Raw genomic sequence first — 15,488 nt, 5'->3', positions numbered from 1 at the left:
GAAGACATTATATACTATTATCTGAATCCAAAAAGGCCCATCAAGTGATATGACCCTTTCTTAGCAAGGAAAAGTACAAAAGCTAATGCTTTACCTTAGAGGAGATACCCCATGCATGCCCCAGACCATTAAACCCTCAAAACCATCACTTAGAAGACAGGATCGTAGATCTTTACAGGATTTTCTTCTGGCCCTCTGACATGAATCTTGTGAGCTATATAGGTGCAATCTAACTAGTATTATATAGTAAAGAAAGTGAACTAGTATCCTTTCTAAAGAATGCCTAGAATTTCAAGTTTCCTTAGAACTATATTATGACAGAGTATGAAAAATAACATAGTCCTGGGCAGCCCCGGTGGCGCAGCGGTGCAGCCCGGGGATCACCTGCTTCTCCCTCTGCCTGTATCTCTGCCTCTCTCTCTCTCTCTCTCCCTCTCTGAATAAATAAATAAATAAATCTTTAAAAAAATAACAACAACAAAAAAAACAAACAAAAAAATAACAACAACAACAAAAAATAACATAGTCCTGGGGAAAAATTATGAAGTTATACTGTTTTCCATTTCTTTAAAGCAAGCTGCTTTTGATCTTCTCTGCTGATACATTGAGAAAAAGAGTTCACTAAATCAATAATCATTTGATTATTGGAAACAGCCTGTTATTGATCTGTACCTATAGAAGTACCAACAGCAAAGCAGCTGTCATTGGGGCAATTACTTGGTTAATTTTACAGTGGTCTACTAATAGCAAGCTCAATCCATCTTATTTTTTGTAGAACCCAGACAATGTAATTCAACAAGGATATATCAGTGACCACTACTATTGCATCATTCAAGTCTAATTACGGTTATCTCTGTAACTCCTCCAGAAATACATTCTGGCTTTTGTTTACAATCAAGGAAAGACAAGTTTTAAGAGTTTCCATTTGTCCCCTCCAATTGTAATGACTCTAATTCCAATGTCAGAAAACCAATAAGAGAATTATGCCAGCTTTTGTGCATATCTATACAGATTATACAATTGGGGTATAAAATAACTGGGTGAGTCAGAATACCCATTGGACTTACTATGAGATACACCTGAGTCAAACATCATTTATCACCTAGTTACCTAGCTCCATATACCATGACTCTAACTGGAGGACCACACTTTTTGGATCTTTCAATATTAATATTTACTACAACCCTATAGTTAACAGTCCTGGAAAAGTAAATAGTTACTTCTGCAAATGATCACAGATGCTTCCATAATTACTATATGTACTTATGGAAGTACTTTAGGGTCCTTCCTCGGGGGTAACTGGCCTCTCCCTGTCTATCAGTGGGCTCTAGATCTATGAGCTGGCTTATATCTGGAAATCTGATGAAGTACTGTGAGTTTCCACTTTGGTGGCCAATGTCAAGAGCTGTTTTTTCTTTTTTCTGATTCTGCAAATCAAACAACTTCCCAGTCAGCTGCTCACCTAATTTTTCTCCTAGAAACAGCATGATATATTAGCTATTACCATAGATTTCTGCATTGCCATCCAGGCTTACTGCTTGTTATGGTAATTATGTTCATATTGCCAGATGGTCAAATATTACCATCTGGCCTCTACCAATCCATAATATCTAATCCCCATAGATACTCTGTAGTCTGGATCTCTGCCATCATCTCTCACTGTCCACAAAAAAAAAAAAAAAAAACAAGGACAATCCCTGCCAAATTTCTCAAATATGCTTGTACTCATCTTTCTTCATTAAGTGAAAACAGTATCCTTAAGAGCCCTCTAGGGAAAATGGTCAGGAGGTGAGTTCCAGGGCAAATGTATTTTTTTTAAAGATTTTATTTATTTATTTATTTATTTATTTATTTATTTATTTATTCATTCATTCATTCATTCATTCATTCATTCATTTTTCATGAGAGACAGACAGAGAGAGAGAGAGAGGCAGAGGGAGAAGCAGGCTCCATGCAGGGAGCCCGATGCAGGACTCGACCCTGGGACCCCAGGACCATTAGCAGGCACTAAACTGCTGAGCCACCCAGGGATCCCCAGGACAAATGTATTATATCCATTTTAATATTCTCATCTTTCTGTCTTCTGACCCTTTCTTTAATACTATACCAAAAAGCTCTAGCCTCTCTACTTTATTTACCATATGCCTTTGTTGAGTCCATCTTCAAGGAGTCATCCCGACAAATGAATAGGACCAGATCCAGGTGTCCTTCTCAAAGCATTAAGTCTCAAACCACAGTTGAATGCCTCCATGTAAATGAACTCTCCTCTATGTAACCCCTATGGTCAAATCCTTAAACACATTCCTATACATTTGATGACTAACAGTATTATCCAGGTCCTAAATCCCTTTGACAGGGAGGGCTTCTTATGTAGTGCCTATTTCTTCCTGGAGGAAAACAGGCTTACATGTTAGGCTGTGTTGAAATCTGAGATCTGATTCGGATTATTGGCCTGGAGGTAATAAAATTGAATGTTGATCTTCTGAGGGTAAACATCATCAGGCAAGAAAACTACTTCATTGCATTGGTCATTTACAGTCTTCTAGAAAAGGGGAAACCATTCTCTGGAAATAGTGCAAGAGGTACTTCTGCTGGCCAGAAGTGTTCAAAGAAATTGGAGAGGGTGGCATTTACAATATTTGTCACTTATATACACAAATTCCCCTATCTCAGGTGTAGTGGTTGAATAATGTTCCCCCAGAGCCTAAGATTGTACCCCTTATTTGGAAATTGGTCTCTATAGATGTAATTTGTTAATTTTTAGATGAGATGTGCCTGGCTGGTTTAGTCGATGGAGCATGAGAGTTTTGATCTCAGGGTTGTAACTTTGAGTCCCACATTATTGGTTAAAGATTACTTAAAAATAAAATCTTAAAAAAATGATTTTGGGATAAAATCATCCTTGATTTAGAATAGGTCTTAAAACCGATGACTGGTGTCCTTAAAAGACGAAAGGACACAGAGACATAGGGAACAAGGTCATGTGAAGACACATGAAGAGATTGGACTTATGCTGCTACAAATCAAAGGGCATTAGGAGCCACCAGAAGCTGAAAGAGGCAAGGAAGGATTCTTCCTAGAGTGTTGAGAGAGAGAATGGCCTGACCAAGATCTTGATTTTGGACTTCTGACCTCCAAATTGAAATAATAAATTTCTATTGTTTAAAGTCACTTAGTATATAGGTAGAATTGATATATCAGGACTCAGGGTCACATTCTTTTCTTATCAGGGCTTTGACTTTAACAAATAAGACCTATTAAACTATGTATTCATCTCCTTATAAACAGGCCTATTTTTAGCACAGTCTGCCTTAGAGCTGTAGGAAGAGTTCCTTTAAAGCTCCCTTAAAAAAAATAAATAAATAAAGCTCCCTTAAAGAGGACCTAACATGCCTTAAATCTGTAATTAACGTGAGTTAATCATCTTATTTTCATAGTTTCCAGTGATTTGGTAGCCAAAATAACGGCCACCAAAGAGGCCTATGCCCTAATCCTCAGGACCTATAAATATATTGCCTTACATGACAAAAAAAAAAAAGACTTGTCCATTGTAATTAAGATGTATTGAGATAAGGAGAGTTTCCTAGATTATCCAAGTAGGCCCAATCTAAACATATGAATCCCTAATTAGGAGTGGAGAACCTCTCCCAGCTATGGTTAAAAAGAGATGCTATGTTATCTTTAAAAATGGAGGAAGGGAGCTACAAACCTAGAAATGTATACTGTTTCTAAAAGCGACAAATACCCACCATTTGCTTTGATGTGGATGGAACTGGAAGGTGTCATGCTGAGTGAAATAAGTCAATTGGAAAAGGACAAACATTATATGGTCTCATTCATTTGGAGAATATAAAAATTAGTGAAAGGGAATAAAGGGAAAGGAGAGAAAATGAGTGAAAATATCAGTGAGGGTGACAAAACATGAGAGACACCTAACTCTGGGAAATGAACAAGGGGTAGTGGAAAGGTAGGTGGGTGGGAGGTTGGGGTGACTGGTTGATGGGCACTGAGGGGGGCACTTGGCAGGATGAGCACTGAGTGTTATGCTAAATGTTGGCAAATTGAACTGCAATAAAAAATTTAAAAAATAAGTAAATAAATAAAATAATAAAAAAATAAAAGCTGAAAAACCCTGTCAATATCTTGATTTTAGCTCAGTGAGATGTGTATTAGACTACTGGCCTACAAAACTGTAAGATAATACATTTGTGTTGTTTCAAACTACTAAATTTGTGATAATTTATATCATAATAAGAAATAATATAAGTGGCATCAAAGGAAGCTGTTTTTTCCCATCACAATTATAATCACCATTGCCCTTTATCAATTAACCACCACAGTACTTGATCTCCTATTGTCTTACCTTTCCATCAGCCCCTTTCCCAATTAATCATAGGACAATGTTTAAGTAATTGTGATGTCACTACATGATAATACCACTTCACCTGGCACCTTCAATGGCTTCTTTGATTTTAAACAGGAGACAACTCAAGTCCAAAGTTCCACCCTGAGGGCCTACAATCTAGAACAGGAGTCAGCAAACTCTTTTTTTTTTTTTTTTTAAGATTTTATTTATGTATTTGAAAGAGAGAAAGTGAGAGAGAGAGGGAAGAGAGCATAAGCAGGGGGTATGGGGGGTGGTGAAGGAGAGGGAGGGGGAGAGGGAGAGGCAGACTCCCCACTGAGCTGGGAGCCCAATGTGGGGGTTGATTCCAGAACTCCAGGATTGTGACCTGAGCCAAAGGCAGACACAACCGACTGAGGCACCCAGGTACCCCATCAGCAAACTTTTTATGTAAAGAGCTAGATAGGCTTTGCAGGCCTTATAGCTCTCTCACAACTGCTTTGATTTGCTCTTGTAGTTAGAAAGCAACCACAGACAATATGTTAATGATGAGCATGATTGTGTAAATAAGCATCAAGCCAGATTTATCCCACTGGCTGTAGTTTGTAATACTTCATCTAGAACAATTCTGATAATTATTGTCTTAACCAGGATTCTGTAAAAACAGCCTGAGGCTAGGCTTAAGTGCTAAAGTTTCACTGAGAAGTACAATCTGAGGGCTGTAATAAAAAAGGGAAAGTTAAGTAAAGCAAAGAAGTAAAAGATGATATATTATCACACTAATCACTATTTCATGGGGAGAAGCAGCAGAAGCACAGCCAATCACGTAGCAGGTGAATCTGTTTGGTCTTGCTGGATGTCTATAACAGTTTATATTGTTGCAAATGGAAAGATCTCATTTTTTTATGGCTAATAATCCATTGTGTTATATACCACATCTTCTTTATCCATTCATCTGTGGATGGACATGTGGATTGTTACCATATGTTGGCTATTGTAAATAATGCAGCAATAAACACATATCTTTTCAAATAGGTGTTCTGGGTTTTTTTGGATAAATATCCAGCAATGTAATTACTGGATCATGTGGCATTTCCGTTTTTAAGTTTTTGAGGAACTTCTATCCTGTTTTTTACAGTGGCTATATCAATTTGCATTCCTGCCAATAGTGCCCAAAGCTAGAGATACCACAATCCCAGAATTTGAGTTACACTACAAAGCTGTAGTAATCAAAACAGTATAGTACTGGCATAAGAACAGACACATAGATCAATGAACAGACCAGAGAGCCCAGAAATAAACCCATGCTTATATGGGCAATTAATCTATGATAAGGGAGGCAATAACACATAATGGGGAAAAGACAGTCTCTTCAACAAATGGTGCTGGGAAAACTAATTTTGCATTTCATCCTTGCTCAGGGTCCACACTAACCTTCTCTGTATCATTCCAATTTTAGTATATGTGCTGCCAAAGCGAGCAAAGTGCTCAGAAAACTAAATGGCTACATGTCAAAGAACGAAACTAGACCACTTTCTTACACTATACACAAAAATAAACTCAAAATTGATTAAAGATCAAAATGTGAGACCTGAAATCATAAAGTTCCTAGAGGAAAATGTAGGCAGTAATTTCTTTGACATCCGCTCTATAGCAAGGAAAACAAAAGCAAAATTAAGCTATTGGGACTACACCAAAATAAAATGGTTTTGTCCAGGGGTGCCTGGGTGGCTTAGTCATTTAAACATCCAAATCTTGGTTTTGGCTCAGGTCATGATTTCATGGGTCATGGTATTGGGCCAGGGTGGGGTGCCACACTCAGTGAGGAGTCTGCTTAAAAGATTCTCTCCTTCTGCCCCTCCCCCACTCACACTCATGCTCTCTTGCTTGCTCTCTCTCTCTCTCTAAAGTTAGCGAATAAACCTTAAGAAAAGCTTTCGTACAGAGAAGGAAACCATTACCAAAACAAAAAGGCTACCTACTGATAGGAGAAGATACTTGCAAATAATATATGTAATAAAGGGTTAATATCCAAAATATATTAACTGATATAACACCAAAAGCCCAAATAATCCAATTAAAAAATGGACAGAAGACTTGAATAGACATTTTTCCAAAGAAGACATACAGATAGATGATCAAACACATGAAAAGATGCTCAACATCACTTAGCATCAGGGAAATGCAAATCAAAACCACAATGAGAGGTCACCTTACACCTGTCAGAATAGCTAAAATGAAATACAAAAGAAATAACAAGTGTTGGTAAGGATATGGAGAAAAAGCATTTTCTTTTTCTTATGGATTTTAGAATCATTTCTTTAAAAATAAGTAAATTCTGATGACATTTGATTGGAATGACACTGTATTCATGGACCAATTTGAAGGAATTCAATATTCTTTCTATTACTATCAGGCAGACCTGACATTCAGGCTCAGTATTTAATAGGCAAATTCAGGTTCTATCATTTAAAAATAAAGAAGCAAACCTATGCTATCTAATTTACTCAGGTGTTTTCTATGGTACTCAGCTAAAAATAAATTCTTGAAGAGGCCATATTTATGATGAAAGTGATGCTTTAGATCTTTTCATATTATCAACTTTGTTTTCTCATCATCAAAAGAAAATTATGAATAATCAAAATGAATAAGGTTTATTTCTGTAACTTCAGAATATTTTCTATATAATTACCTATTTATAAAATCAAGATTTGGTAATTTGTGATTAGTGAGTATTGGCCATGTATCATTACCAAAACTGAATAGTACAGGCCAATGACTAATGATATTGATAATTATATTAACTTCAAGCATAGACTATTTAAAAATTCAAGTTGTTCCACATATTCCATATCCTCCTCAAAATTCTAGAATTAAATACCAACTTTTTCTCTAGGTGAAAATAAAGACTTAATTTGGGACCATTATTAGTATAATTCATTCATTCATTTATTTGCTCATTCATTCATTCAACATATTTTACTTTTAGAAAACATTGAATAGAATGTTTGAATTGAATATGAATTGAATTGAATATGAACTGTGCTAGAAGTTAGGTACAAAATAATAGTAAGAAACACCTTTATTCCAGAATGAGGAAAATAAATGCAAGAATAATGGTACTGTAATACTCACTTTCCCTTCATCTCTTGGGCTATCACTTAAATGTACAACTGGACCTGGATGAGTCTTTGTGGATCTGTTAAATCAATTCAAAATAGTAATTAAAAAATAAAATTAAAACACCTTACCATTAAGACTAGAACAAAAAAATTACACTAAAATACACTCCCAATATTCTGAGGTTTAAGCTTAGATTCATTTGAGTTTTGGTTATTTTTCTTTAAGACTACTGTTCTTTCTCCCAATAATTCTATTAAAGTAGGTATAATTTTTTTTATCAGGTTTAAGAGCACAAATCCACAGAACAACAGGATTCCTCATTTCTATAGCACAAAAATTATATACACAGAGACAATATTAATAATGAAAATGATGCTTCAGATCTTTTAATGTTATCAACTTTATTTCCTCATTATCAAAGAAAAATTATTAATAACCAAGATGAATTATGTCTTTTCATTAAATTATGAATCTATGAGTTAGTATTTATATGTTTGTTGCCAGGTCTGAGCCTCTAAAAATTTGAAATTGAATTTATGCAGACAAAAGGGAATTTACATAGCCACAAGGCTAATGCTGTAAGTCTGTTTCAGACAAATTGCAAAGTATATAACCGATTTACATTTTCCTTTGACGTAAAATCTCTGATTTTGCTCGTAAGAAAAGTACGGTAGCTCCTCTGATTTACAAAGAAACCTTCTCTAGTGATAGCCAGCTTACAGAAAACTGACAAACTGGGAAAACATAGTTTGCTAGTTATGTCTCATTTATTTGCTCATCCAGGGTAATCAATAACAGATAACTATGTGTCTAAATGTGTATTTTTAAAGGATCTGTGCTCTGTAAATCTGACCTTTAATTTATTCTACTCTGATATCTGGCATGTTTCTTTTATATTTCCTACTTTAACATATCATTGTTGAATATGGTTATGTCATGTTTAAAGACAATATGACCTGAGATGACCATAGATTTATTATTGCTCATTTTCCCACATTCTTTCTTCAACAGTCTAATTGTGCCAGACTAATCTTATTATGATCATACTGACAGTTATAATTTCTTTTTAATATAATTTATTTCTTATGCATACATGAAAACCATAAAAGATTATTCACAAAATAGTAAAGAAGATTAAATTTTAAAAACTTTTTGAGAATAGAAAATTAACTCCAGCTTCTTCAGATACTGACTCCTCTCAGTAACTCAGAGGAACAAAACACTTATTTGTTATTGGTTTTATCCTAAATTTTCTTATCTAAAAATGGAGATAGTAGTACTGACCCTACTAATTATGAGGAATATTTATATATAGCACCTAATATAATGCCAAAACATAGTAAGTACTCAATGAATAGTATGTAGGATGACTTCTGTAAATCACTGAAATAATTGGAAACCAGAGTTACTATCTGCATTCTAACTACAATGTTTTATTAGAGTAAAGTGCCTCTGATAAGGAACAATGTCCTTCAATTATCCTTTGGAAACTAATAATATCCAACAAACTACAAATTCCTGTCTTTTGGGTTTAATTACAACAACAAATACAAAAGTGTACTCCATGATAAACTAGTTGTTACTCAGTTTCAGATGATTATTTATTTCTACTCTACCAATCTTCAAATATTAGAAATAACTCAGAACATATTAAATACTCTGATAGTCAACAAAACATATCTGTGAGTCAGAATTGGTTAACTGTCTGCTAGTTTGCTACCTGTTTTCTATATACTCTTCATGAACAATCTCATCTCTTCATGACCATAAATTCTATTTCATTACCTTTAGATCCATATATCCTACACTTCCTACCATTTCCCATACCAGTTCCATTAGCATGTCTTATAAATACATACAAATCAACCCACCTTAAATTGACTTCATTGTTTTTCTCCCAATCCACACAATTTCCTGATTTCTTTCACTAAAATACATCCTTTTATACACAGTTGCTTAAGCCTCACACCTGGGTGTTACTCTTAATTCTTCTCTATTATTGTTACATCTTCCCATAATACCAACGTCTTGCTTTTCTACTTTCTATTAATATTTAATTATGTCAGCTTGTCTCTAAATCAATGATAATGTTTATCAAGAATACAGTCTGTTCTCTCTTTAATCATTTCTTTATACATGCCTTCAGAGTCATCTTCCTAAATGCAAATTTGATCAAGTCAATTCTTTCCTAAAAACTGTTCAAATTCTAGCTCCTGGCCTTTAAGTCCAAACTTCTCATACTGGCCTACAAGGCCTTTCATATTATACACCATGATTATCTCTCCTCTAGCTTTATCTTTTGTCATACTCTCTCAGGTATTCCAACCAACTAAACTACTTAAAATTCCTGTGCATGTAAGAAAGACTCTCTCACATTTCATCCTTTAAACCTTCTGACCCCTCTTCCTAGAATACTCCTACCCCTCTCTCCTAATTGTTCACTCAGCTAATGAGTGGATCCTTTGGATCCATCCTTTGGATCTCAACATAGATGTAATTTCCTTTATAGATACTTCCCTGAGAAGGTAGGTGTCCTCATGGAATTGCCACATTTTATTTCCAATATATTGTAACTGCCTTTTAAATTAATCTCACCTTTATTAGACTGAAAACCCCAAGAAGATAGTAATTATATCTTCCCAGTTCACAGTTGGTTTCATCTAGCATATATCATAGTGCACAATAAATATGTTTGAATGATTGTTAAACCAAGCCCTACACTTATGATTTAATAATCAAGTTCATGATCAAACTTTAATCATATGTAGAAAATAATAGGTTATATTTTTTAAAAAGCTAAGGGCTGCCCTGCAGAAACATCTATTTCTGTACCATAATCTGGAATATATTTTCCAATAGAAAAAAATTTTAATGTCAGTTTAGTTCTATGCTACTATTTTATGAGGTGTTCTACAAACATAACTGTTTCCATGGACAATGTGTTTGTTTCCAAATAATGAATATATGCATTTTGGGAACACAAGCTATTTATAATAATGAGAACTACCTATAATTATAATTAAGAGACTTCACTAAAAAATAGAAACTGAAAAATAACATTGAATAAGAAGTATTTTGAGTAAGAACTTAAATAGAAATAAGGGATCCCTGGGTGGCGCAGCGATTTGGCGCCTGCCTTTGGCCCAGGGCGTGATCCTGGAGACCGGGGATCGAATCCCATGTCGGGTTCCCGGTGCATGGAGCCTGCTTCTCCCTCTGCCTGTGTCTCTGCCTCTCTCTCTCTCTGTGTGTGTGACTATCATAAATAAATTTAAAAAAATTAAAAAAAAATAATTTCACATATCTCTTAAAGACAATTCTGCATTTGCATACTTAGAAAATATATTGTTAAAACTTGGGTCTAAAATTCTATTAATGAAACGTCTCTTTTAAATAAATATTTTATTATTGTCACATACACTTGACATGTATCAACAGGAAGTGACATGCATTTTCTGATATATCTCAAGAGGTAGAGAAAAATTAAAACAATTGGCATTTAAAACTACATAGATAACAATGGATCTATAATTCTATGGGATACACTTTTGGAAAACTGGTCTAAGTAAACTAAGAAACATTCGGAGGTGATGTTGTCTACTAATAATTTCTAGAGGATACTTCAGGACATTTTCAGAGGCATGTACAACTCTTTTCTAAAAGATCAGGTTTATATAAATGATAGATTCTATTCTTATCCTGTCTAAGATCATACTATGAAAAACACAAGTTCCTTATTTTATTTTAGTTCCTCTTAATTTTACTCTCTTTTATAGTATTTAAATTCATCATTAATTCTGAAATCATAAAGTATAGACTATGTAAATACATAGAGGTAAAGTATAAGTCACTAATTCAGGTAGTATTAATTTGAACTATAGAAAATATTTGCTAAGTATATGATATGGAAACAAAATAGCAAAAGTGGTGGAATATTTGGTCTATTTAGATAATATATTAGTAGGATTCAACTGAACACAAACAATATATGTATTACTATTTGTACTAATATTAAATTTGTATAAAAGTTCTAAAATTCAATCTCTCAACGTTATCAATACCCTTTATCATCTTTATCAATATCCTAAGAAAATTATGAAAGTAAGTTCAGCCTTATTTACTACTTTTATAGAACTCAGATTATAGTGGGAAAACCTTTCCCAAATAGCTAAAAAAGTAAATAATTTTTTAGGAGTTCTAATTCTATATAGTCTATAGAATAAATGTTTTTTTTAAATACACATGTAGAACATTAAAACACAGTAGTAAAATAGCTCATGTAAATTATAAATGAAAGCTCTACGTCAATAGTATGTAACTATCATACTAATTCTTCAATAATGTCACCATTAGAATGATTATTCTAATGGTCACTCTAGAGTAGCCACTCTGTGGAAAGCAAAAAATAAGCCAAGTATAAAGAAAAAGAAAGGAGCAATGAACAAAGATTCTTCCCTGGAGCAGTTTTTAATCAAGAAGGAAGAATTACCACTAACAAAAGACCCATTAGAAAAACAAAATCAAAACAAAACAAAACAAAAAAGACCCATTAAGACATAAAACAAAAGGAATATTGTAACAAGAAAATAATTAGTAACAACCTTTCCTATATATACAAGCATACTGAAACATTAAAAATAGGGAATAGGAGATTTATTATAAAGATCAGACTGAAGCCTCATGAAAACAAGCAGTTTTAATCAGAGTTCTGGATAATTATTATGTACCTCAGGATATGCATATGTATGTATGCCAGCCTCAAACATATCTTAAGGACCTAATATGTACAGAGCATAAACATTTATTAAAGAAAATTTGTTTTTCTGATTAACACAGTGACCAGGAGAATTATTTGTGTCATACTACAAAAAAATGGCTTAGAATTCCATAACATTTCACATTTGGGAAATTTCACATTTTATATATGCATAAACTTAAGTATCAATGCCAAAGTCAACGGAATTATTACCACTAACCACATATCCAAATAGCTATATATATATATGACCACACAAAAAATATTGATAAATTGATTCTCCTTAGAGACCTGAATAATATGTTAGTGAGGTAAGTGAAGAATGAGCAATAAAAAATATGTGAACTGATTATGATTCTTTTTACATAAAACTAAATGTGGTCACAATTCACTTGCCATTCCCATTGAAGTGGCTATACTAATAATGACTGTAAAAAAAAATGAGATGATTTCCATGTATAACTTTTAGAATGAACCTTAATATTTTATCATCAAATTTTGCACATATAACCTTTAATTATTCAGAAATCCTGAAGTATTCAGAAAGTCTAAAACTAGAATATGTTAATACTACAATATTTTTAAAAGTCTTTATGGTTTTAAATTATTTTTGCTAAACTTTTCATTCAAATTAACCATAAATTAGCTATGTTTCAAATTACTCTGTAATTTGACGTGTTTTACATAACCATATGAAATATTTAAGTCAAGTAAAGTGATATTTAAGTTTAAACTTACAGCTCAATTGCCTTGTTCCACATGATAACGTATCCAGAAAGAATGAAAGATTCAATATTTACAATATGTGTATTTCCTCTTTCTGTTCCAACATAGAGCCATTTACTCTGGAAAGGTAGATGACAGTAAGTAATTCTGAAAGAAAGAAAATTACAATTAAAATATCTAAATTTTATGTTTGGTCAGCATTATATTTCCTTATACTTTTTAGGTAGTGATAGCTATATAAACAATAAAATGTACTATACACTCAAGTAGCATTTATAGACTGTAGAGGATAAATAAAAGTATACCATTAAAAACAATAATGATAATAACAACCACTATTAAAATAAGGATATACCATGGGCATTGACATATATTATTTCTAATTCTGAAAAGAATAATCCAAGACAGATATATATTTCTATTTTATGAAGAGGAAACTGAGGCCAAGAACTTTTATTTATACTTGCATTGGACTGACAACTAGTAAATGGCAACCTCAGGATTCAAATCTATTTCTGATTGGTTGCAAAATTAGCAAATTTCTACACTGGTGGTTTTTATTTAGTAATATTCACTTCAAATAGAAATTAGGTATATCTGAAACATACATTTCAGAGTTATCAGAGAATTTTTAGCTTTATATATGATCATAAGTTATTTATTTTTATTCAGATCCTTGATATTTAAATAGTATAAAGAAAGCTTATAAGTCAGAGATCTACTCTACTATTCCTTTATTTTTTTTTTCTTTTTTGTTCTGACTTTATCTTCACAATGGGGTTTCTAACCTAACCAATTCTGGGAAACTATTCTGTAGCCAAAGAAACCATGACTCCTGCAAATGAAATCTGGGAATTTACCAGAATATTCTATTCATAGTGTATCATTCTTTCTAGTTTGCCTATTCCCACTCCTTAATTGCTCATAAAAAGACAAGGGAGATGAATTCAGTTATCCCTTGCCAGAACCTGTTATTGAATCAAAATGTTTCATAGAATTTATTCAGAAAAAAAAAAAACCTGGTAAATTGTTAGAAGAGGACAGAATTCTGATGCCAGGCAGACGGGGGAAAAATACGGGGGGAAAAAAAAAGGAATGCGAATGGTAAAATTCACATATGATAATGGACAATTCTGATTAAAACCTAGAGTCTAGAATTGCTGTTGCCAAGGGTTATTTAATAATGTCCCAGAGGAAATAACTTGATGATCATGTTTCTCGGCCATGAAGCATCTATTCTCAACTCAATATAAGTAGAAAAAAAGAGGATTTTTTAAAAGAGGGTTTAAGATCCTTTCTGAATCACAATGCAAGTAAAAAAAAACCACTAATTCCATAGAAGACAAAAATTTAGGAGTTCAGGTAGATAAAAAGCAAACTTCAATATAATTATTTCCAAGGTTAAGAAGAAAAGTCTAAAAACTGCCAAGTTTCAGTAATGAGACCTAAAGCAAGAGGCAAAATTCCAATAGAGACAATCTTCACAGTATAAGAACGATGGAATACATGAAAAAGATCCAAATAGGATTAGAAGTATTCCTTGAACCAATACTATGAAATGTTGTCTCATTCTTACTGACAAGAAACTAGACCCTTGATAACAAAAGGGTTTCCATCTCATGTCCAAATGTCCAACTGATAGGTAGTGGTTAAATAACTAATAAAGAAAGATCCCCAGGATTTATCTGAACCCATTAAAAAAGAGTAATGTGATTTATTGAAAATGCTTGACATGGATGAGAGGGCATGATTATTACTTATGTTGTATATTTGATAACACTAATAAGTAGTCAATACTTTTTTGAATTTAGTTTATTGTATTTAATAGTCACACTTTTATTTGTAATGCATTTCTACCACCATCACCTGCAAAATAGATTTTCTGCTATATAGGACCCCTGAAAAATAATCTTGTTTCTATATCCATATTCACTATCATTCTCTATAGTAAATCATCTAAGACAATGTTAGTCTTCAATCCATTTACCCTATAATTCAAACTTCACTGAATAATCCATTATTCATTTCATATATTCAAAAGCACTGTCCTTGATTACAACACATGTACTCTTTCTCTCAAAACAAAAACAAAAACAAAAACAAAAACCCAAAGCCATCTAATAAGAGAGATAAGAAGACAAGTAGACAAGTAAGAAAAATAAAAGTAAAATGTGTTAATTGCTATAAAGCGTCCAAATAAGGGAAGGACTAATTCCAGTAAAGACAATCAAGGAAAGGTAATGTATAAAACTGTATTTAAAATGGGCCATTACATTAAAGATCAAGTAACTCTATAGTTTGAAAAATATATGTTACATAACCATATGAATAAATAAAATCAATGTTTTCAAGCTTGAAAAATGTACAGACTTTAAAAAATTGTTTTGCTTATCCTCATTTTTGACTTCCTTTTATGAATTCTTTAGCTTATGTATAAAAATAACATAAGATATAAATTCCTCATATTTATGGCTCTTACATATAATAAAACAAAAAATACAAAATAAATACAAATAAAACTACAACTAGAATTCAAAT

General features: G+C 32.9%; 1 protein-coding gene and 1 non-coding gene across 7 annotated transcripts in view; both read right to left on the bottom strand.

Moving 5' to 3' along the window:
* The window catches only part of STXBP5L (syntaxin binding protein 5 like), a 379,914-nt gene that overhangs the window by 216,884 nt on the left and 147,542 nt on the right, over nucleotides 1-15,488 (bottom strand). For all 6 annotated transcript variants that reach the window (XM_038582977.1, XM_038582980.1, XM_038582976.1 and 3 more), the window contains exons 6-7: nucleotides 12,963-13,097; nucleotides 7,481-7,544 (exon numbers count right to left, since the gene is read on the bottom strand). In XM_038582977.1, the coding sequence (XP_038438905.1) occupies nucleotides 7,481-7,544; nucleotides 12,963-13,097 (199 nt within the window). The remainder of the gene's footprint in view (nucleotides 1-7,480; nucleotides 7,545-12,962; nucleotides 13,098-15,488) is intronic.
* LOC119867393 lies at nucleotides 5,721-5,828 on the bottom strand. The gene has a single exon (XR_005383474.1). It is a non-coding gene; the product is annotated as a U6 spliceosomal RNA (small nuclear RNA).

This window comes from Canis lupus, chromosome 33, assembly GCF_011100685.1.
Source record: "Canis lupus familiaris isolate Mischka breed German Shepherd chromosome 33, alternate assembly UU_Cfam_GSD_1.0, whole genome shotgun sequence".
Classification (NCBI taxonomy): Eukaryota; Metazoa; Chordata; class Mammalia; order Carnivora; family Canidae; genus Canis; species Canis lupus.
Note: the sequence above shows the minus strand (reverse complement) of the source record. Positions and strands in the feature narration are given on the sequence as shown.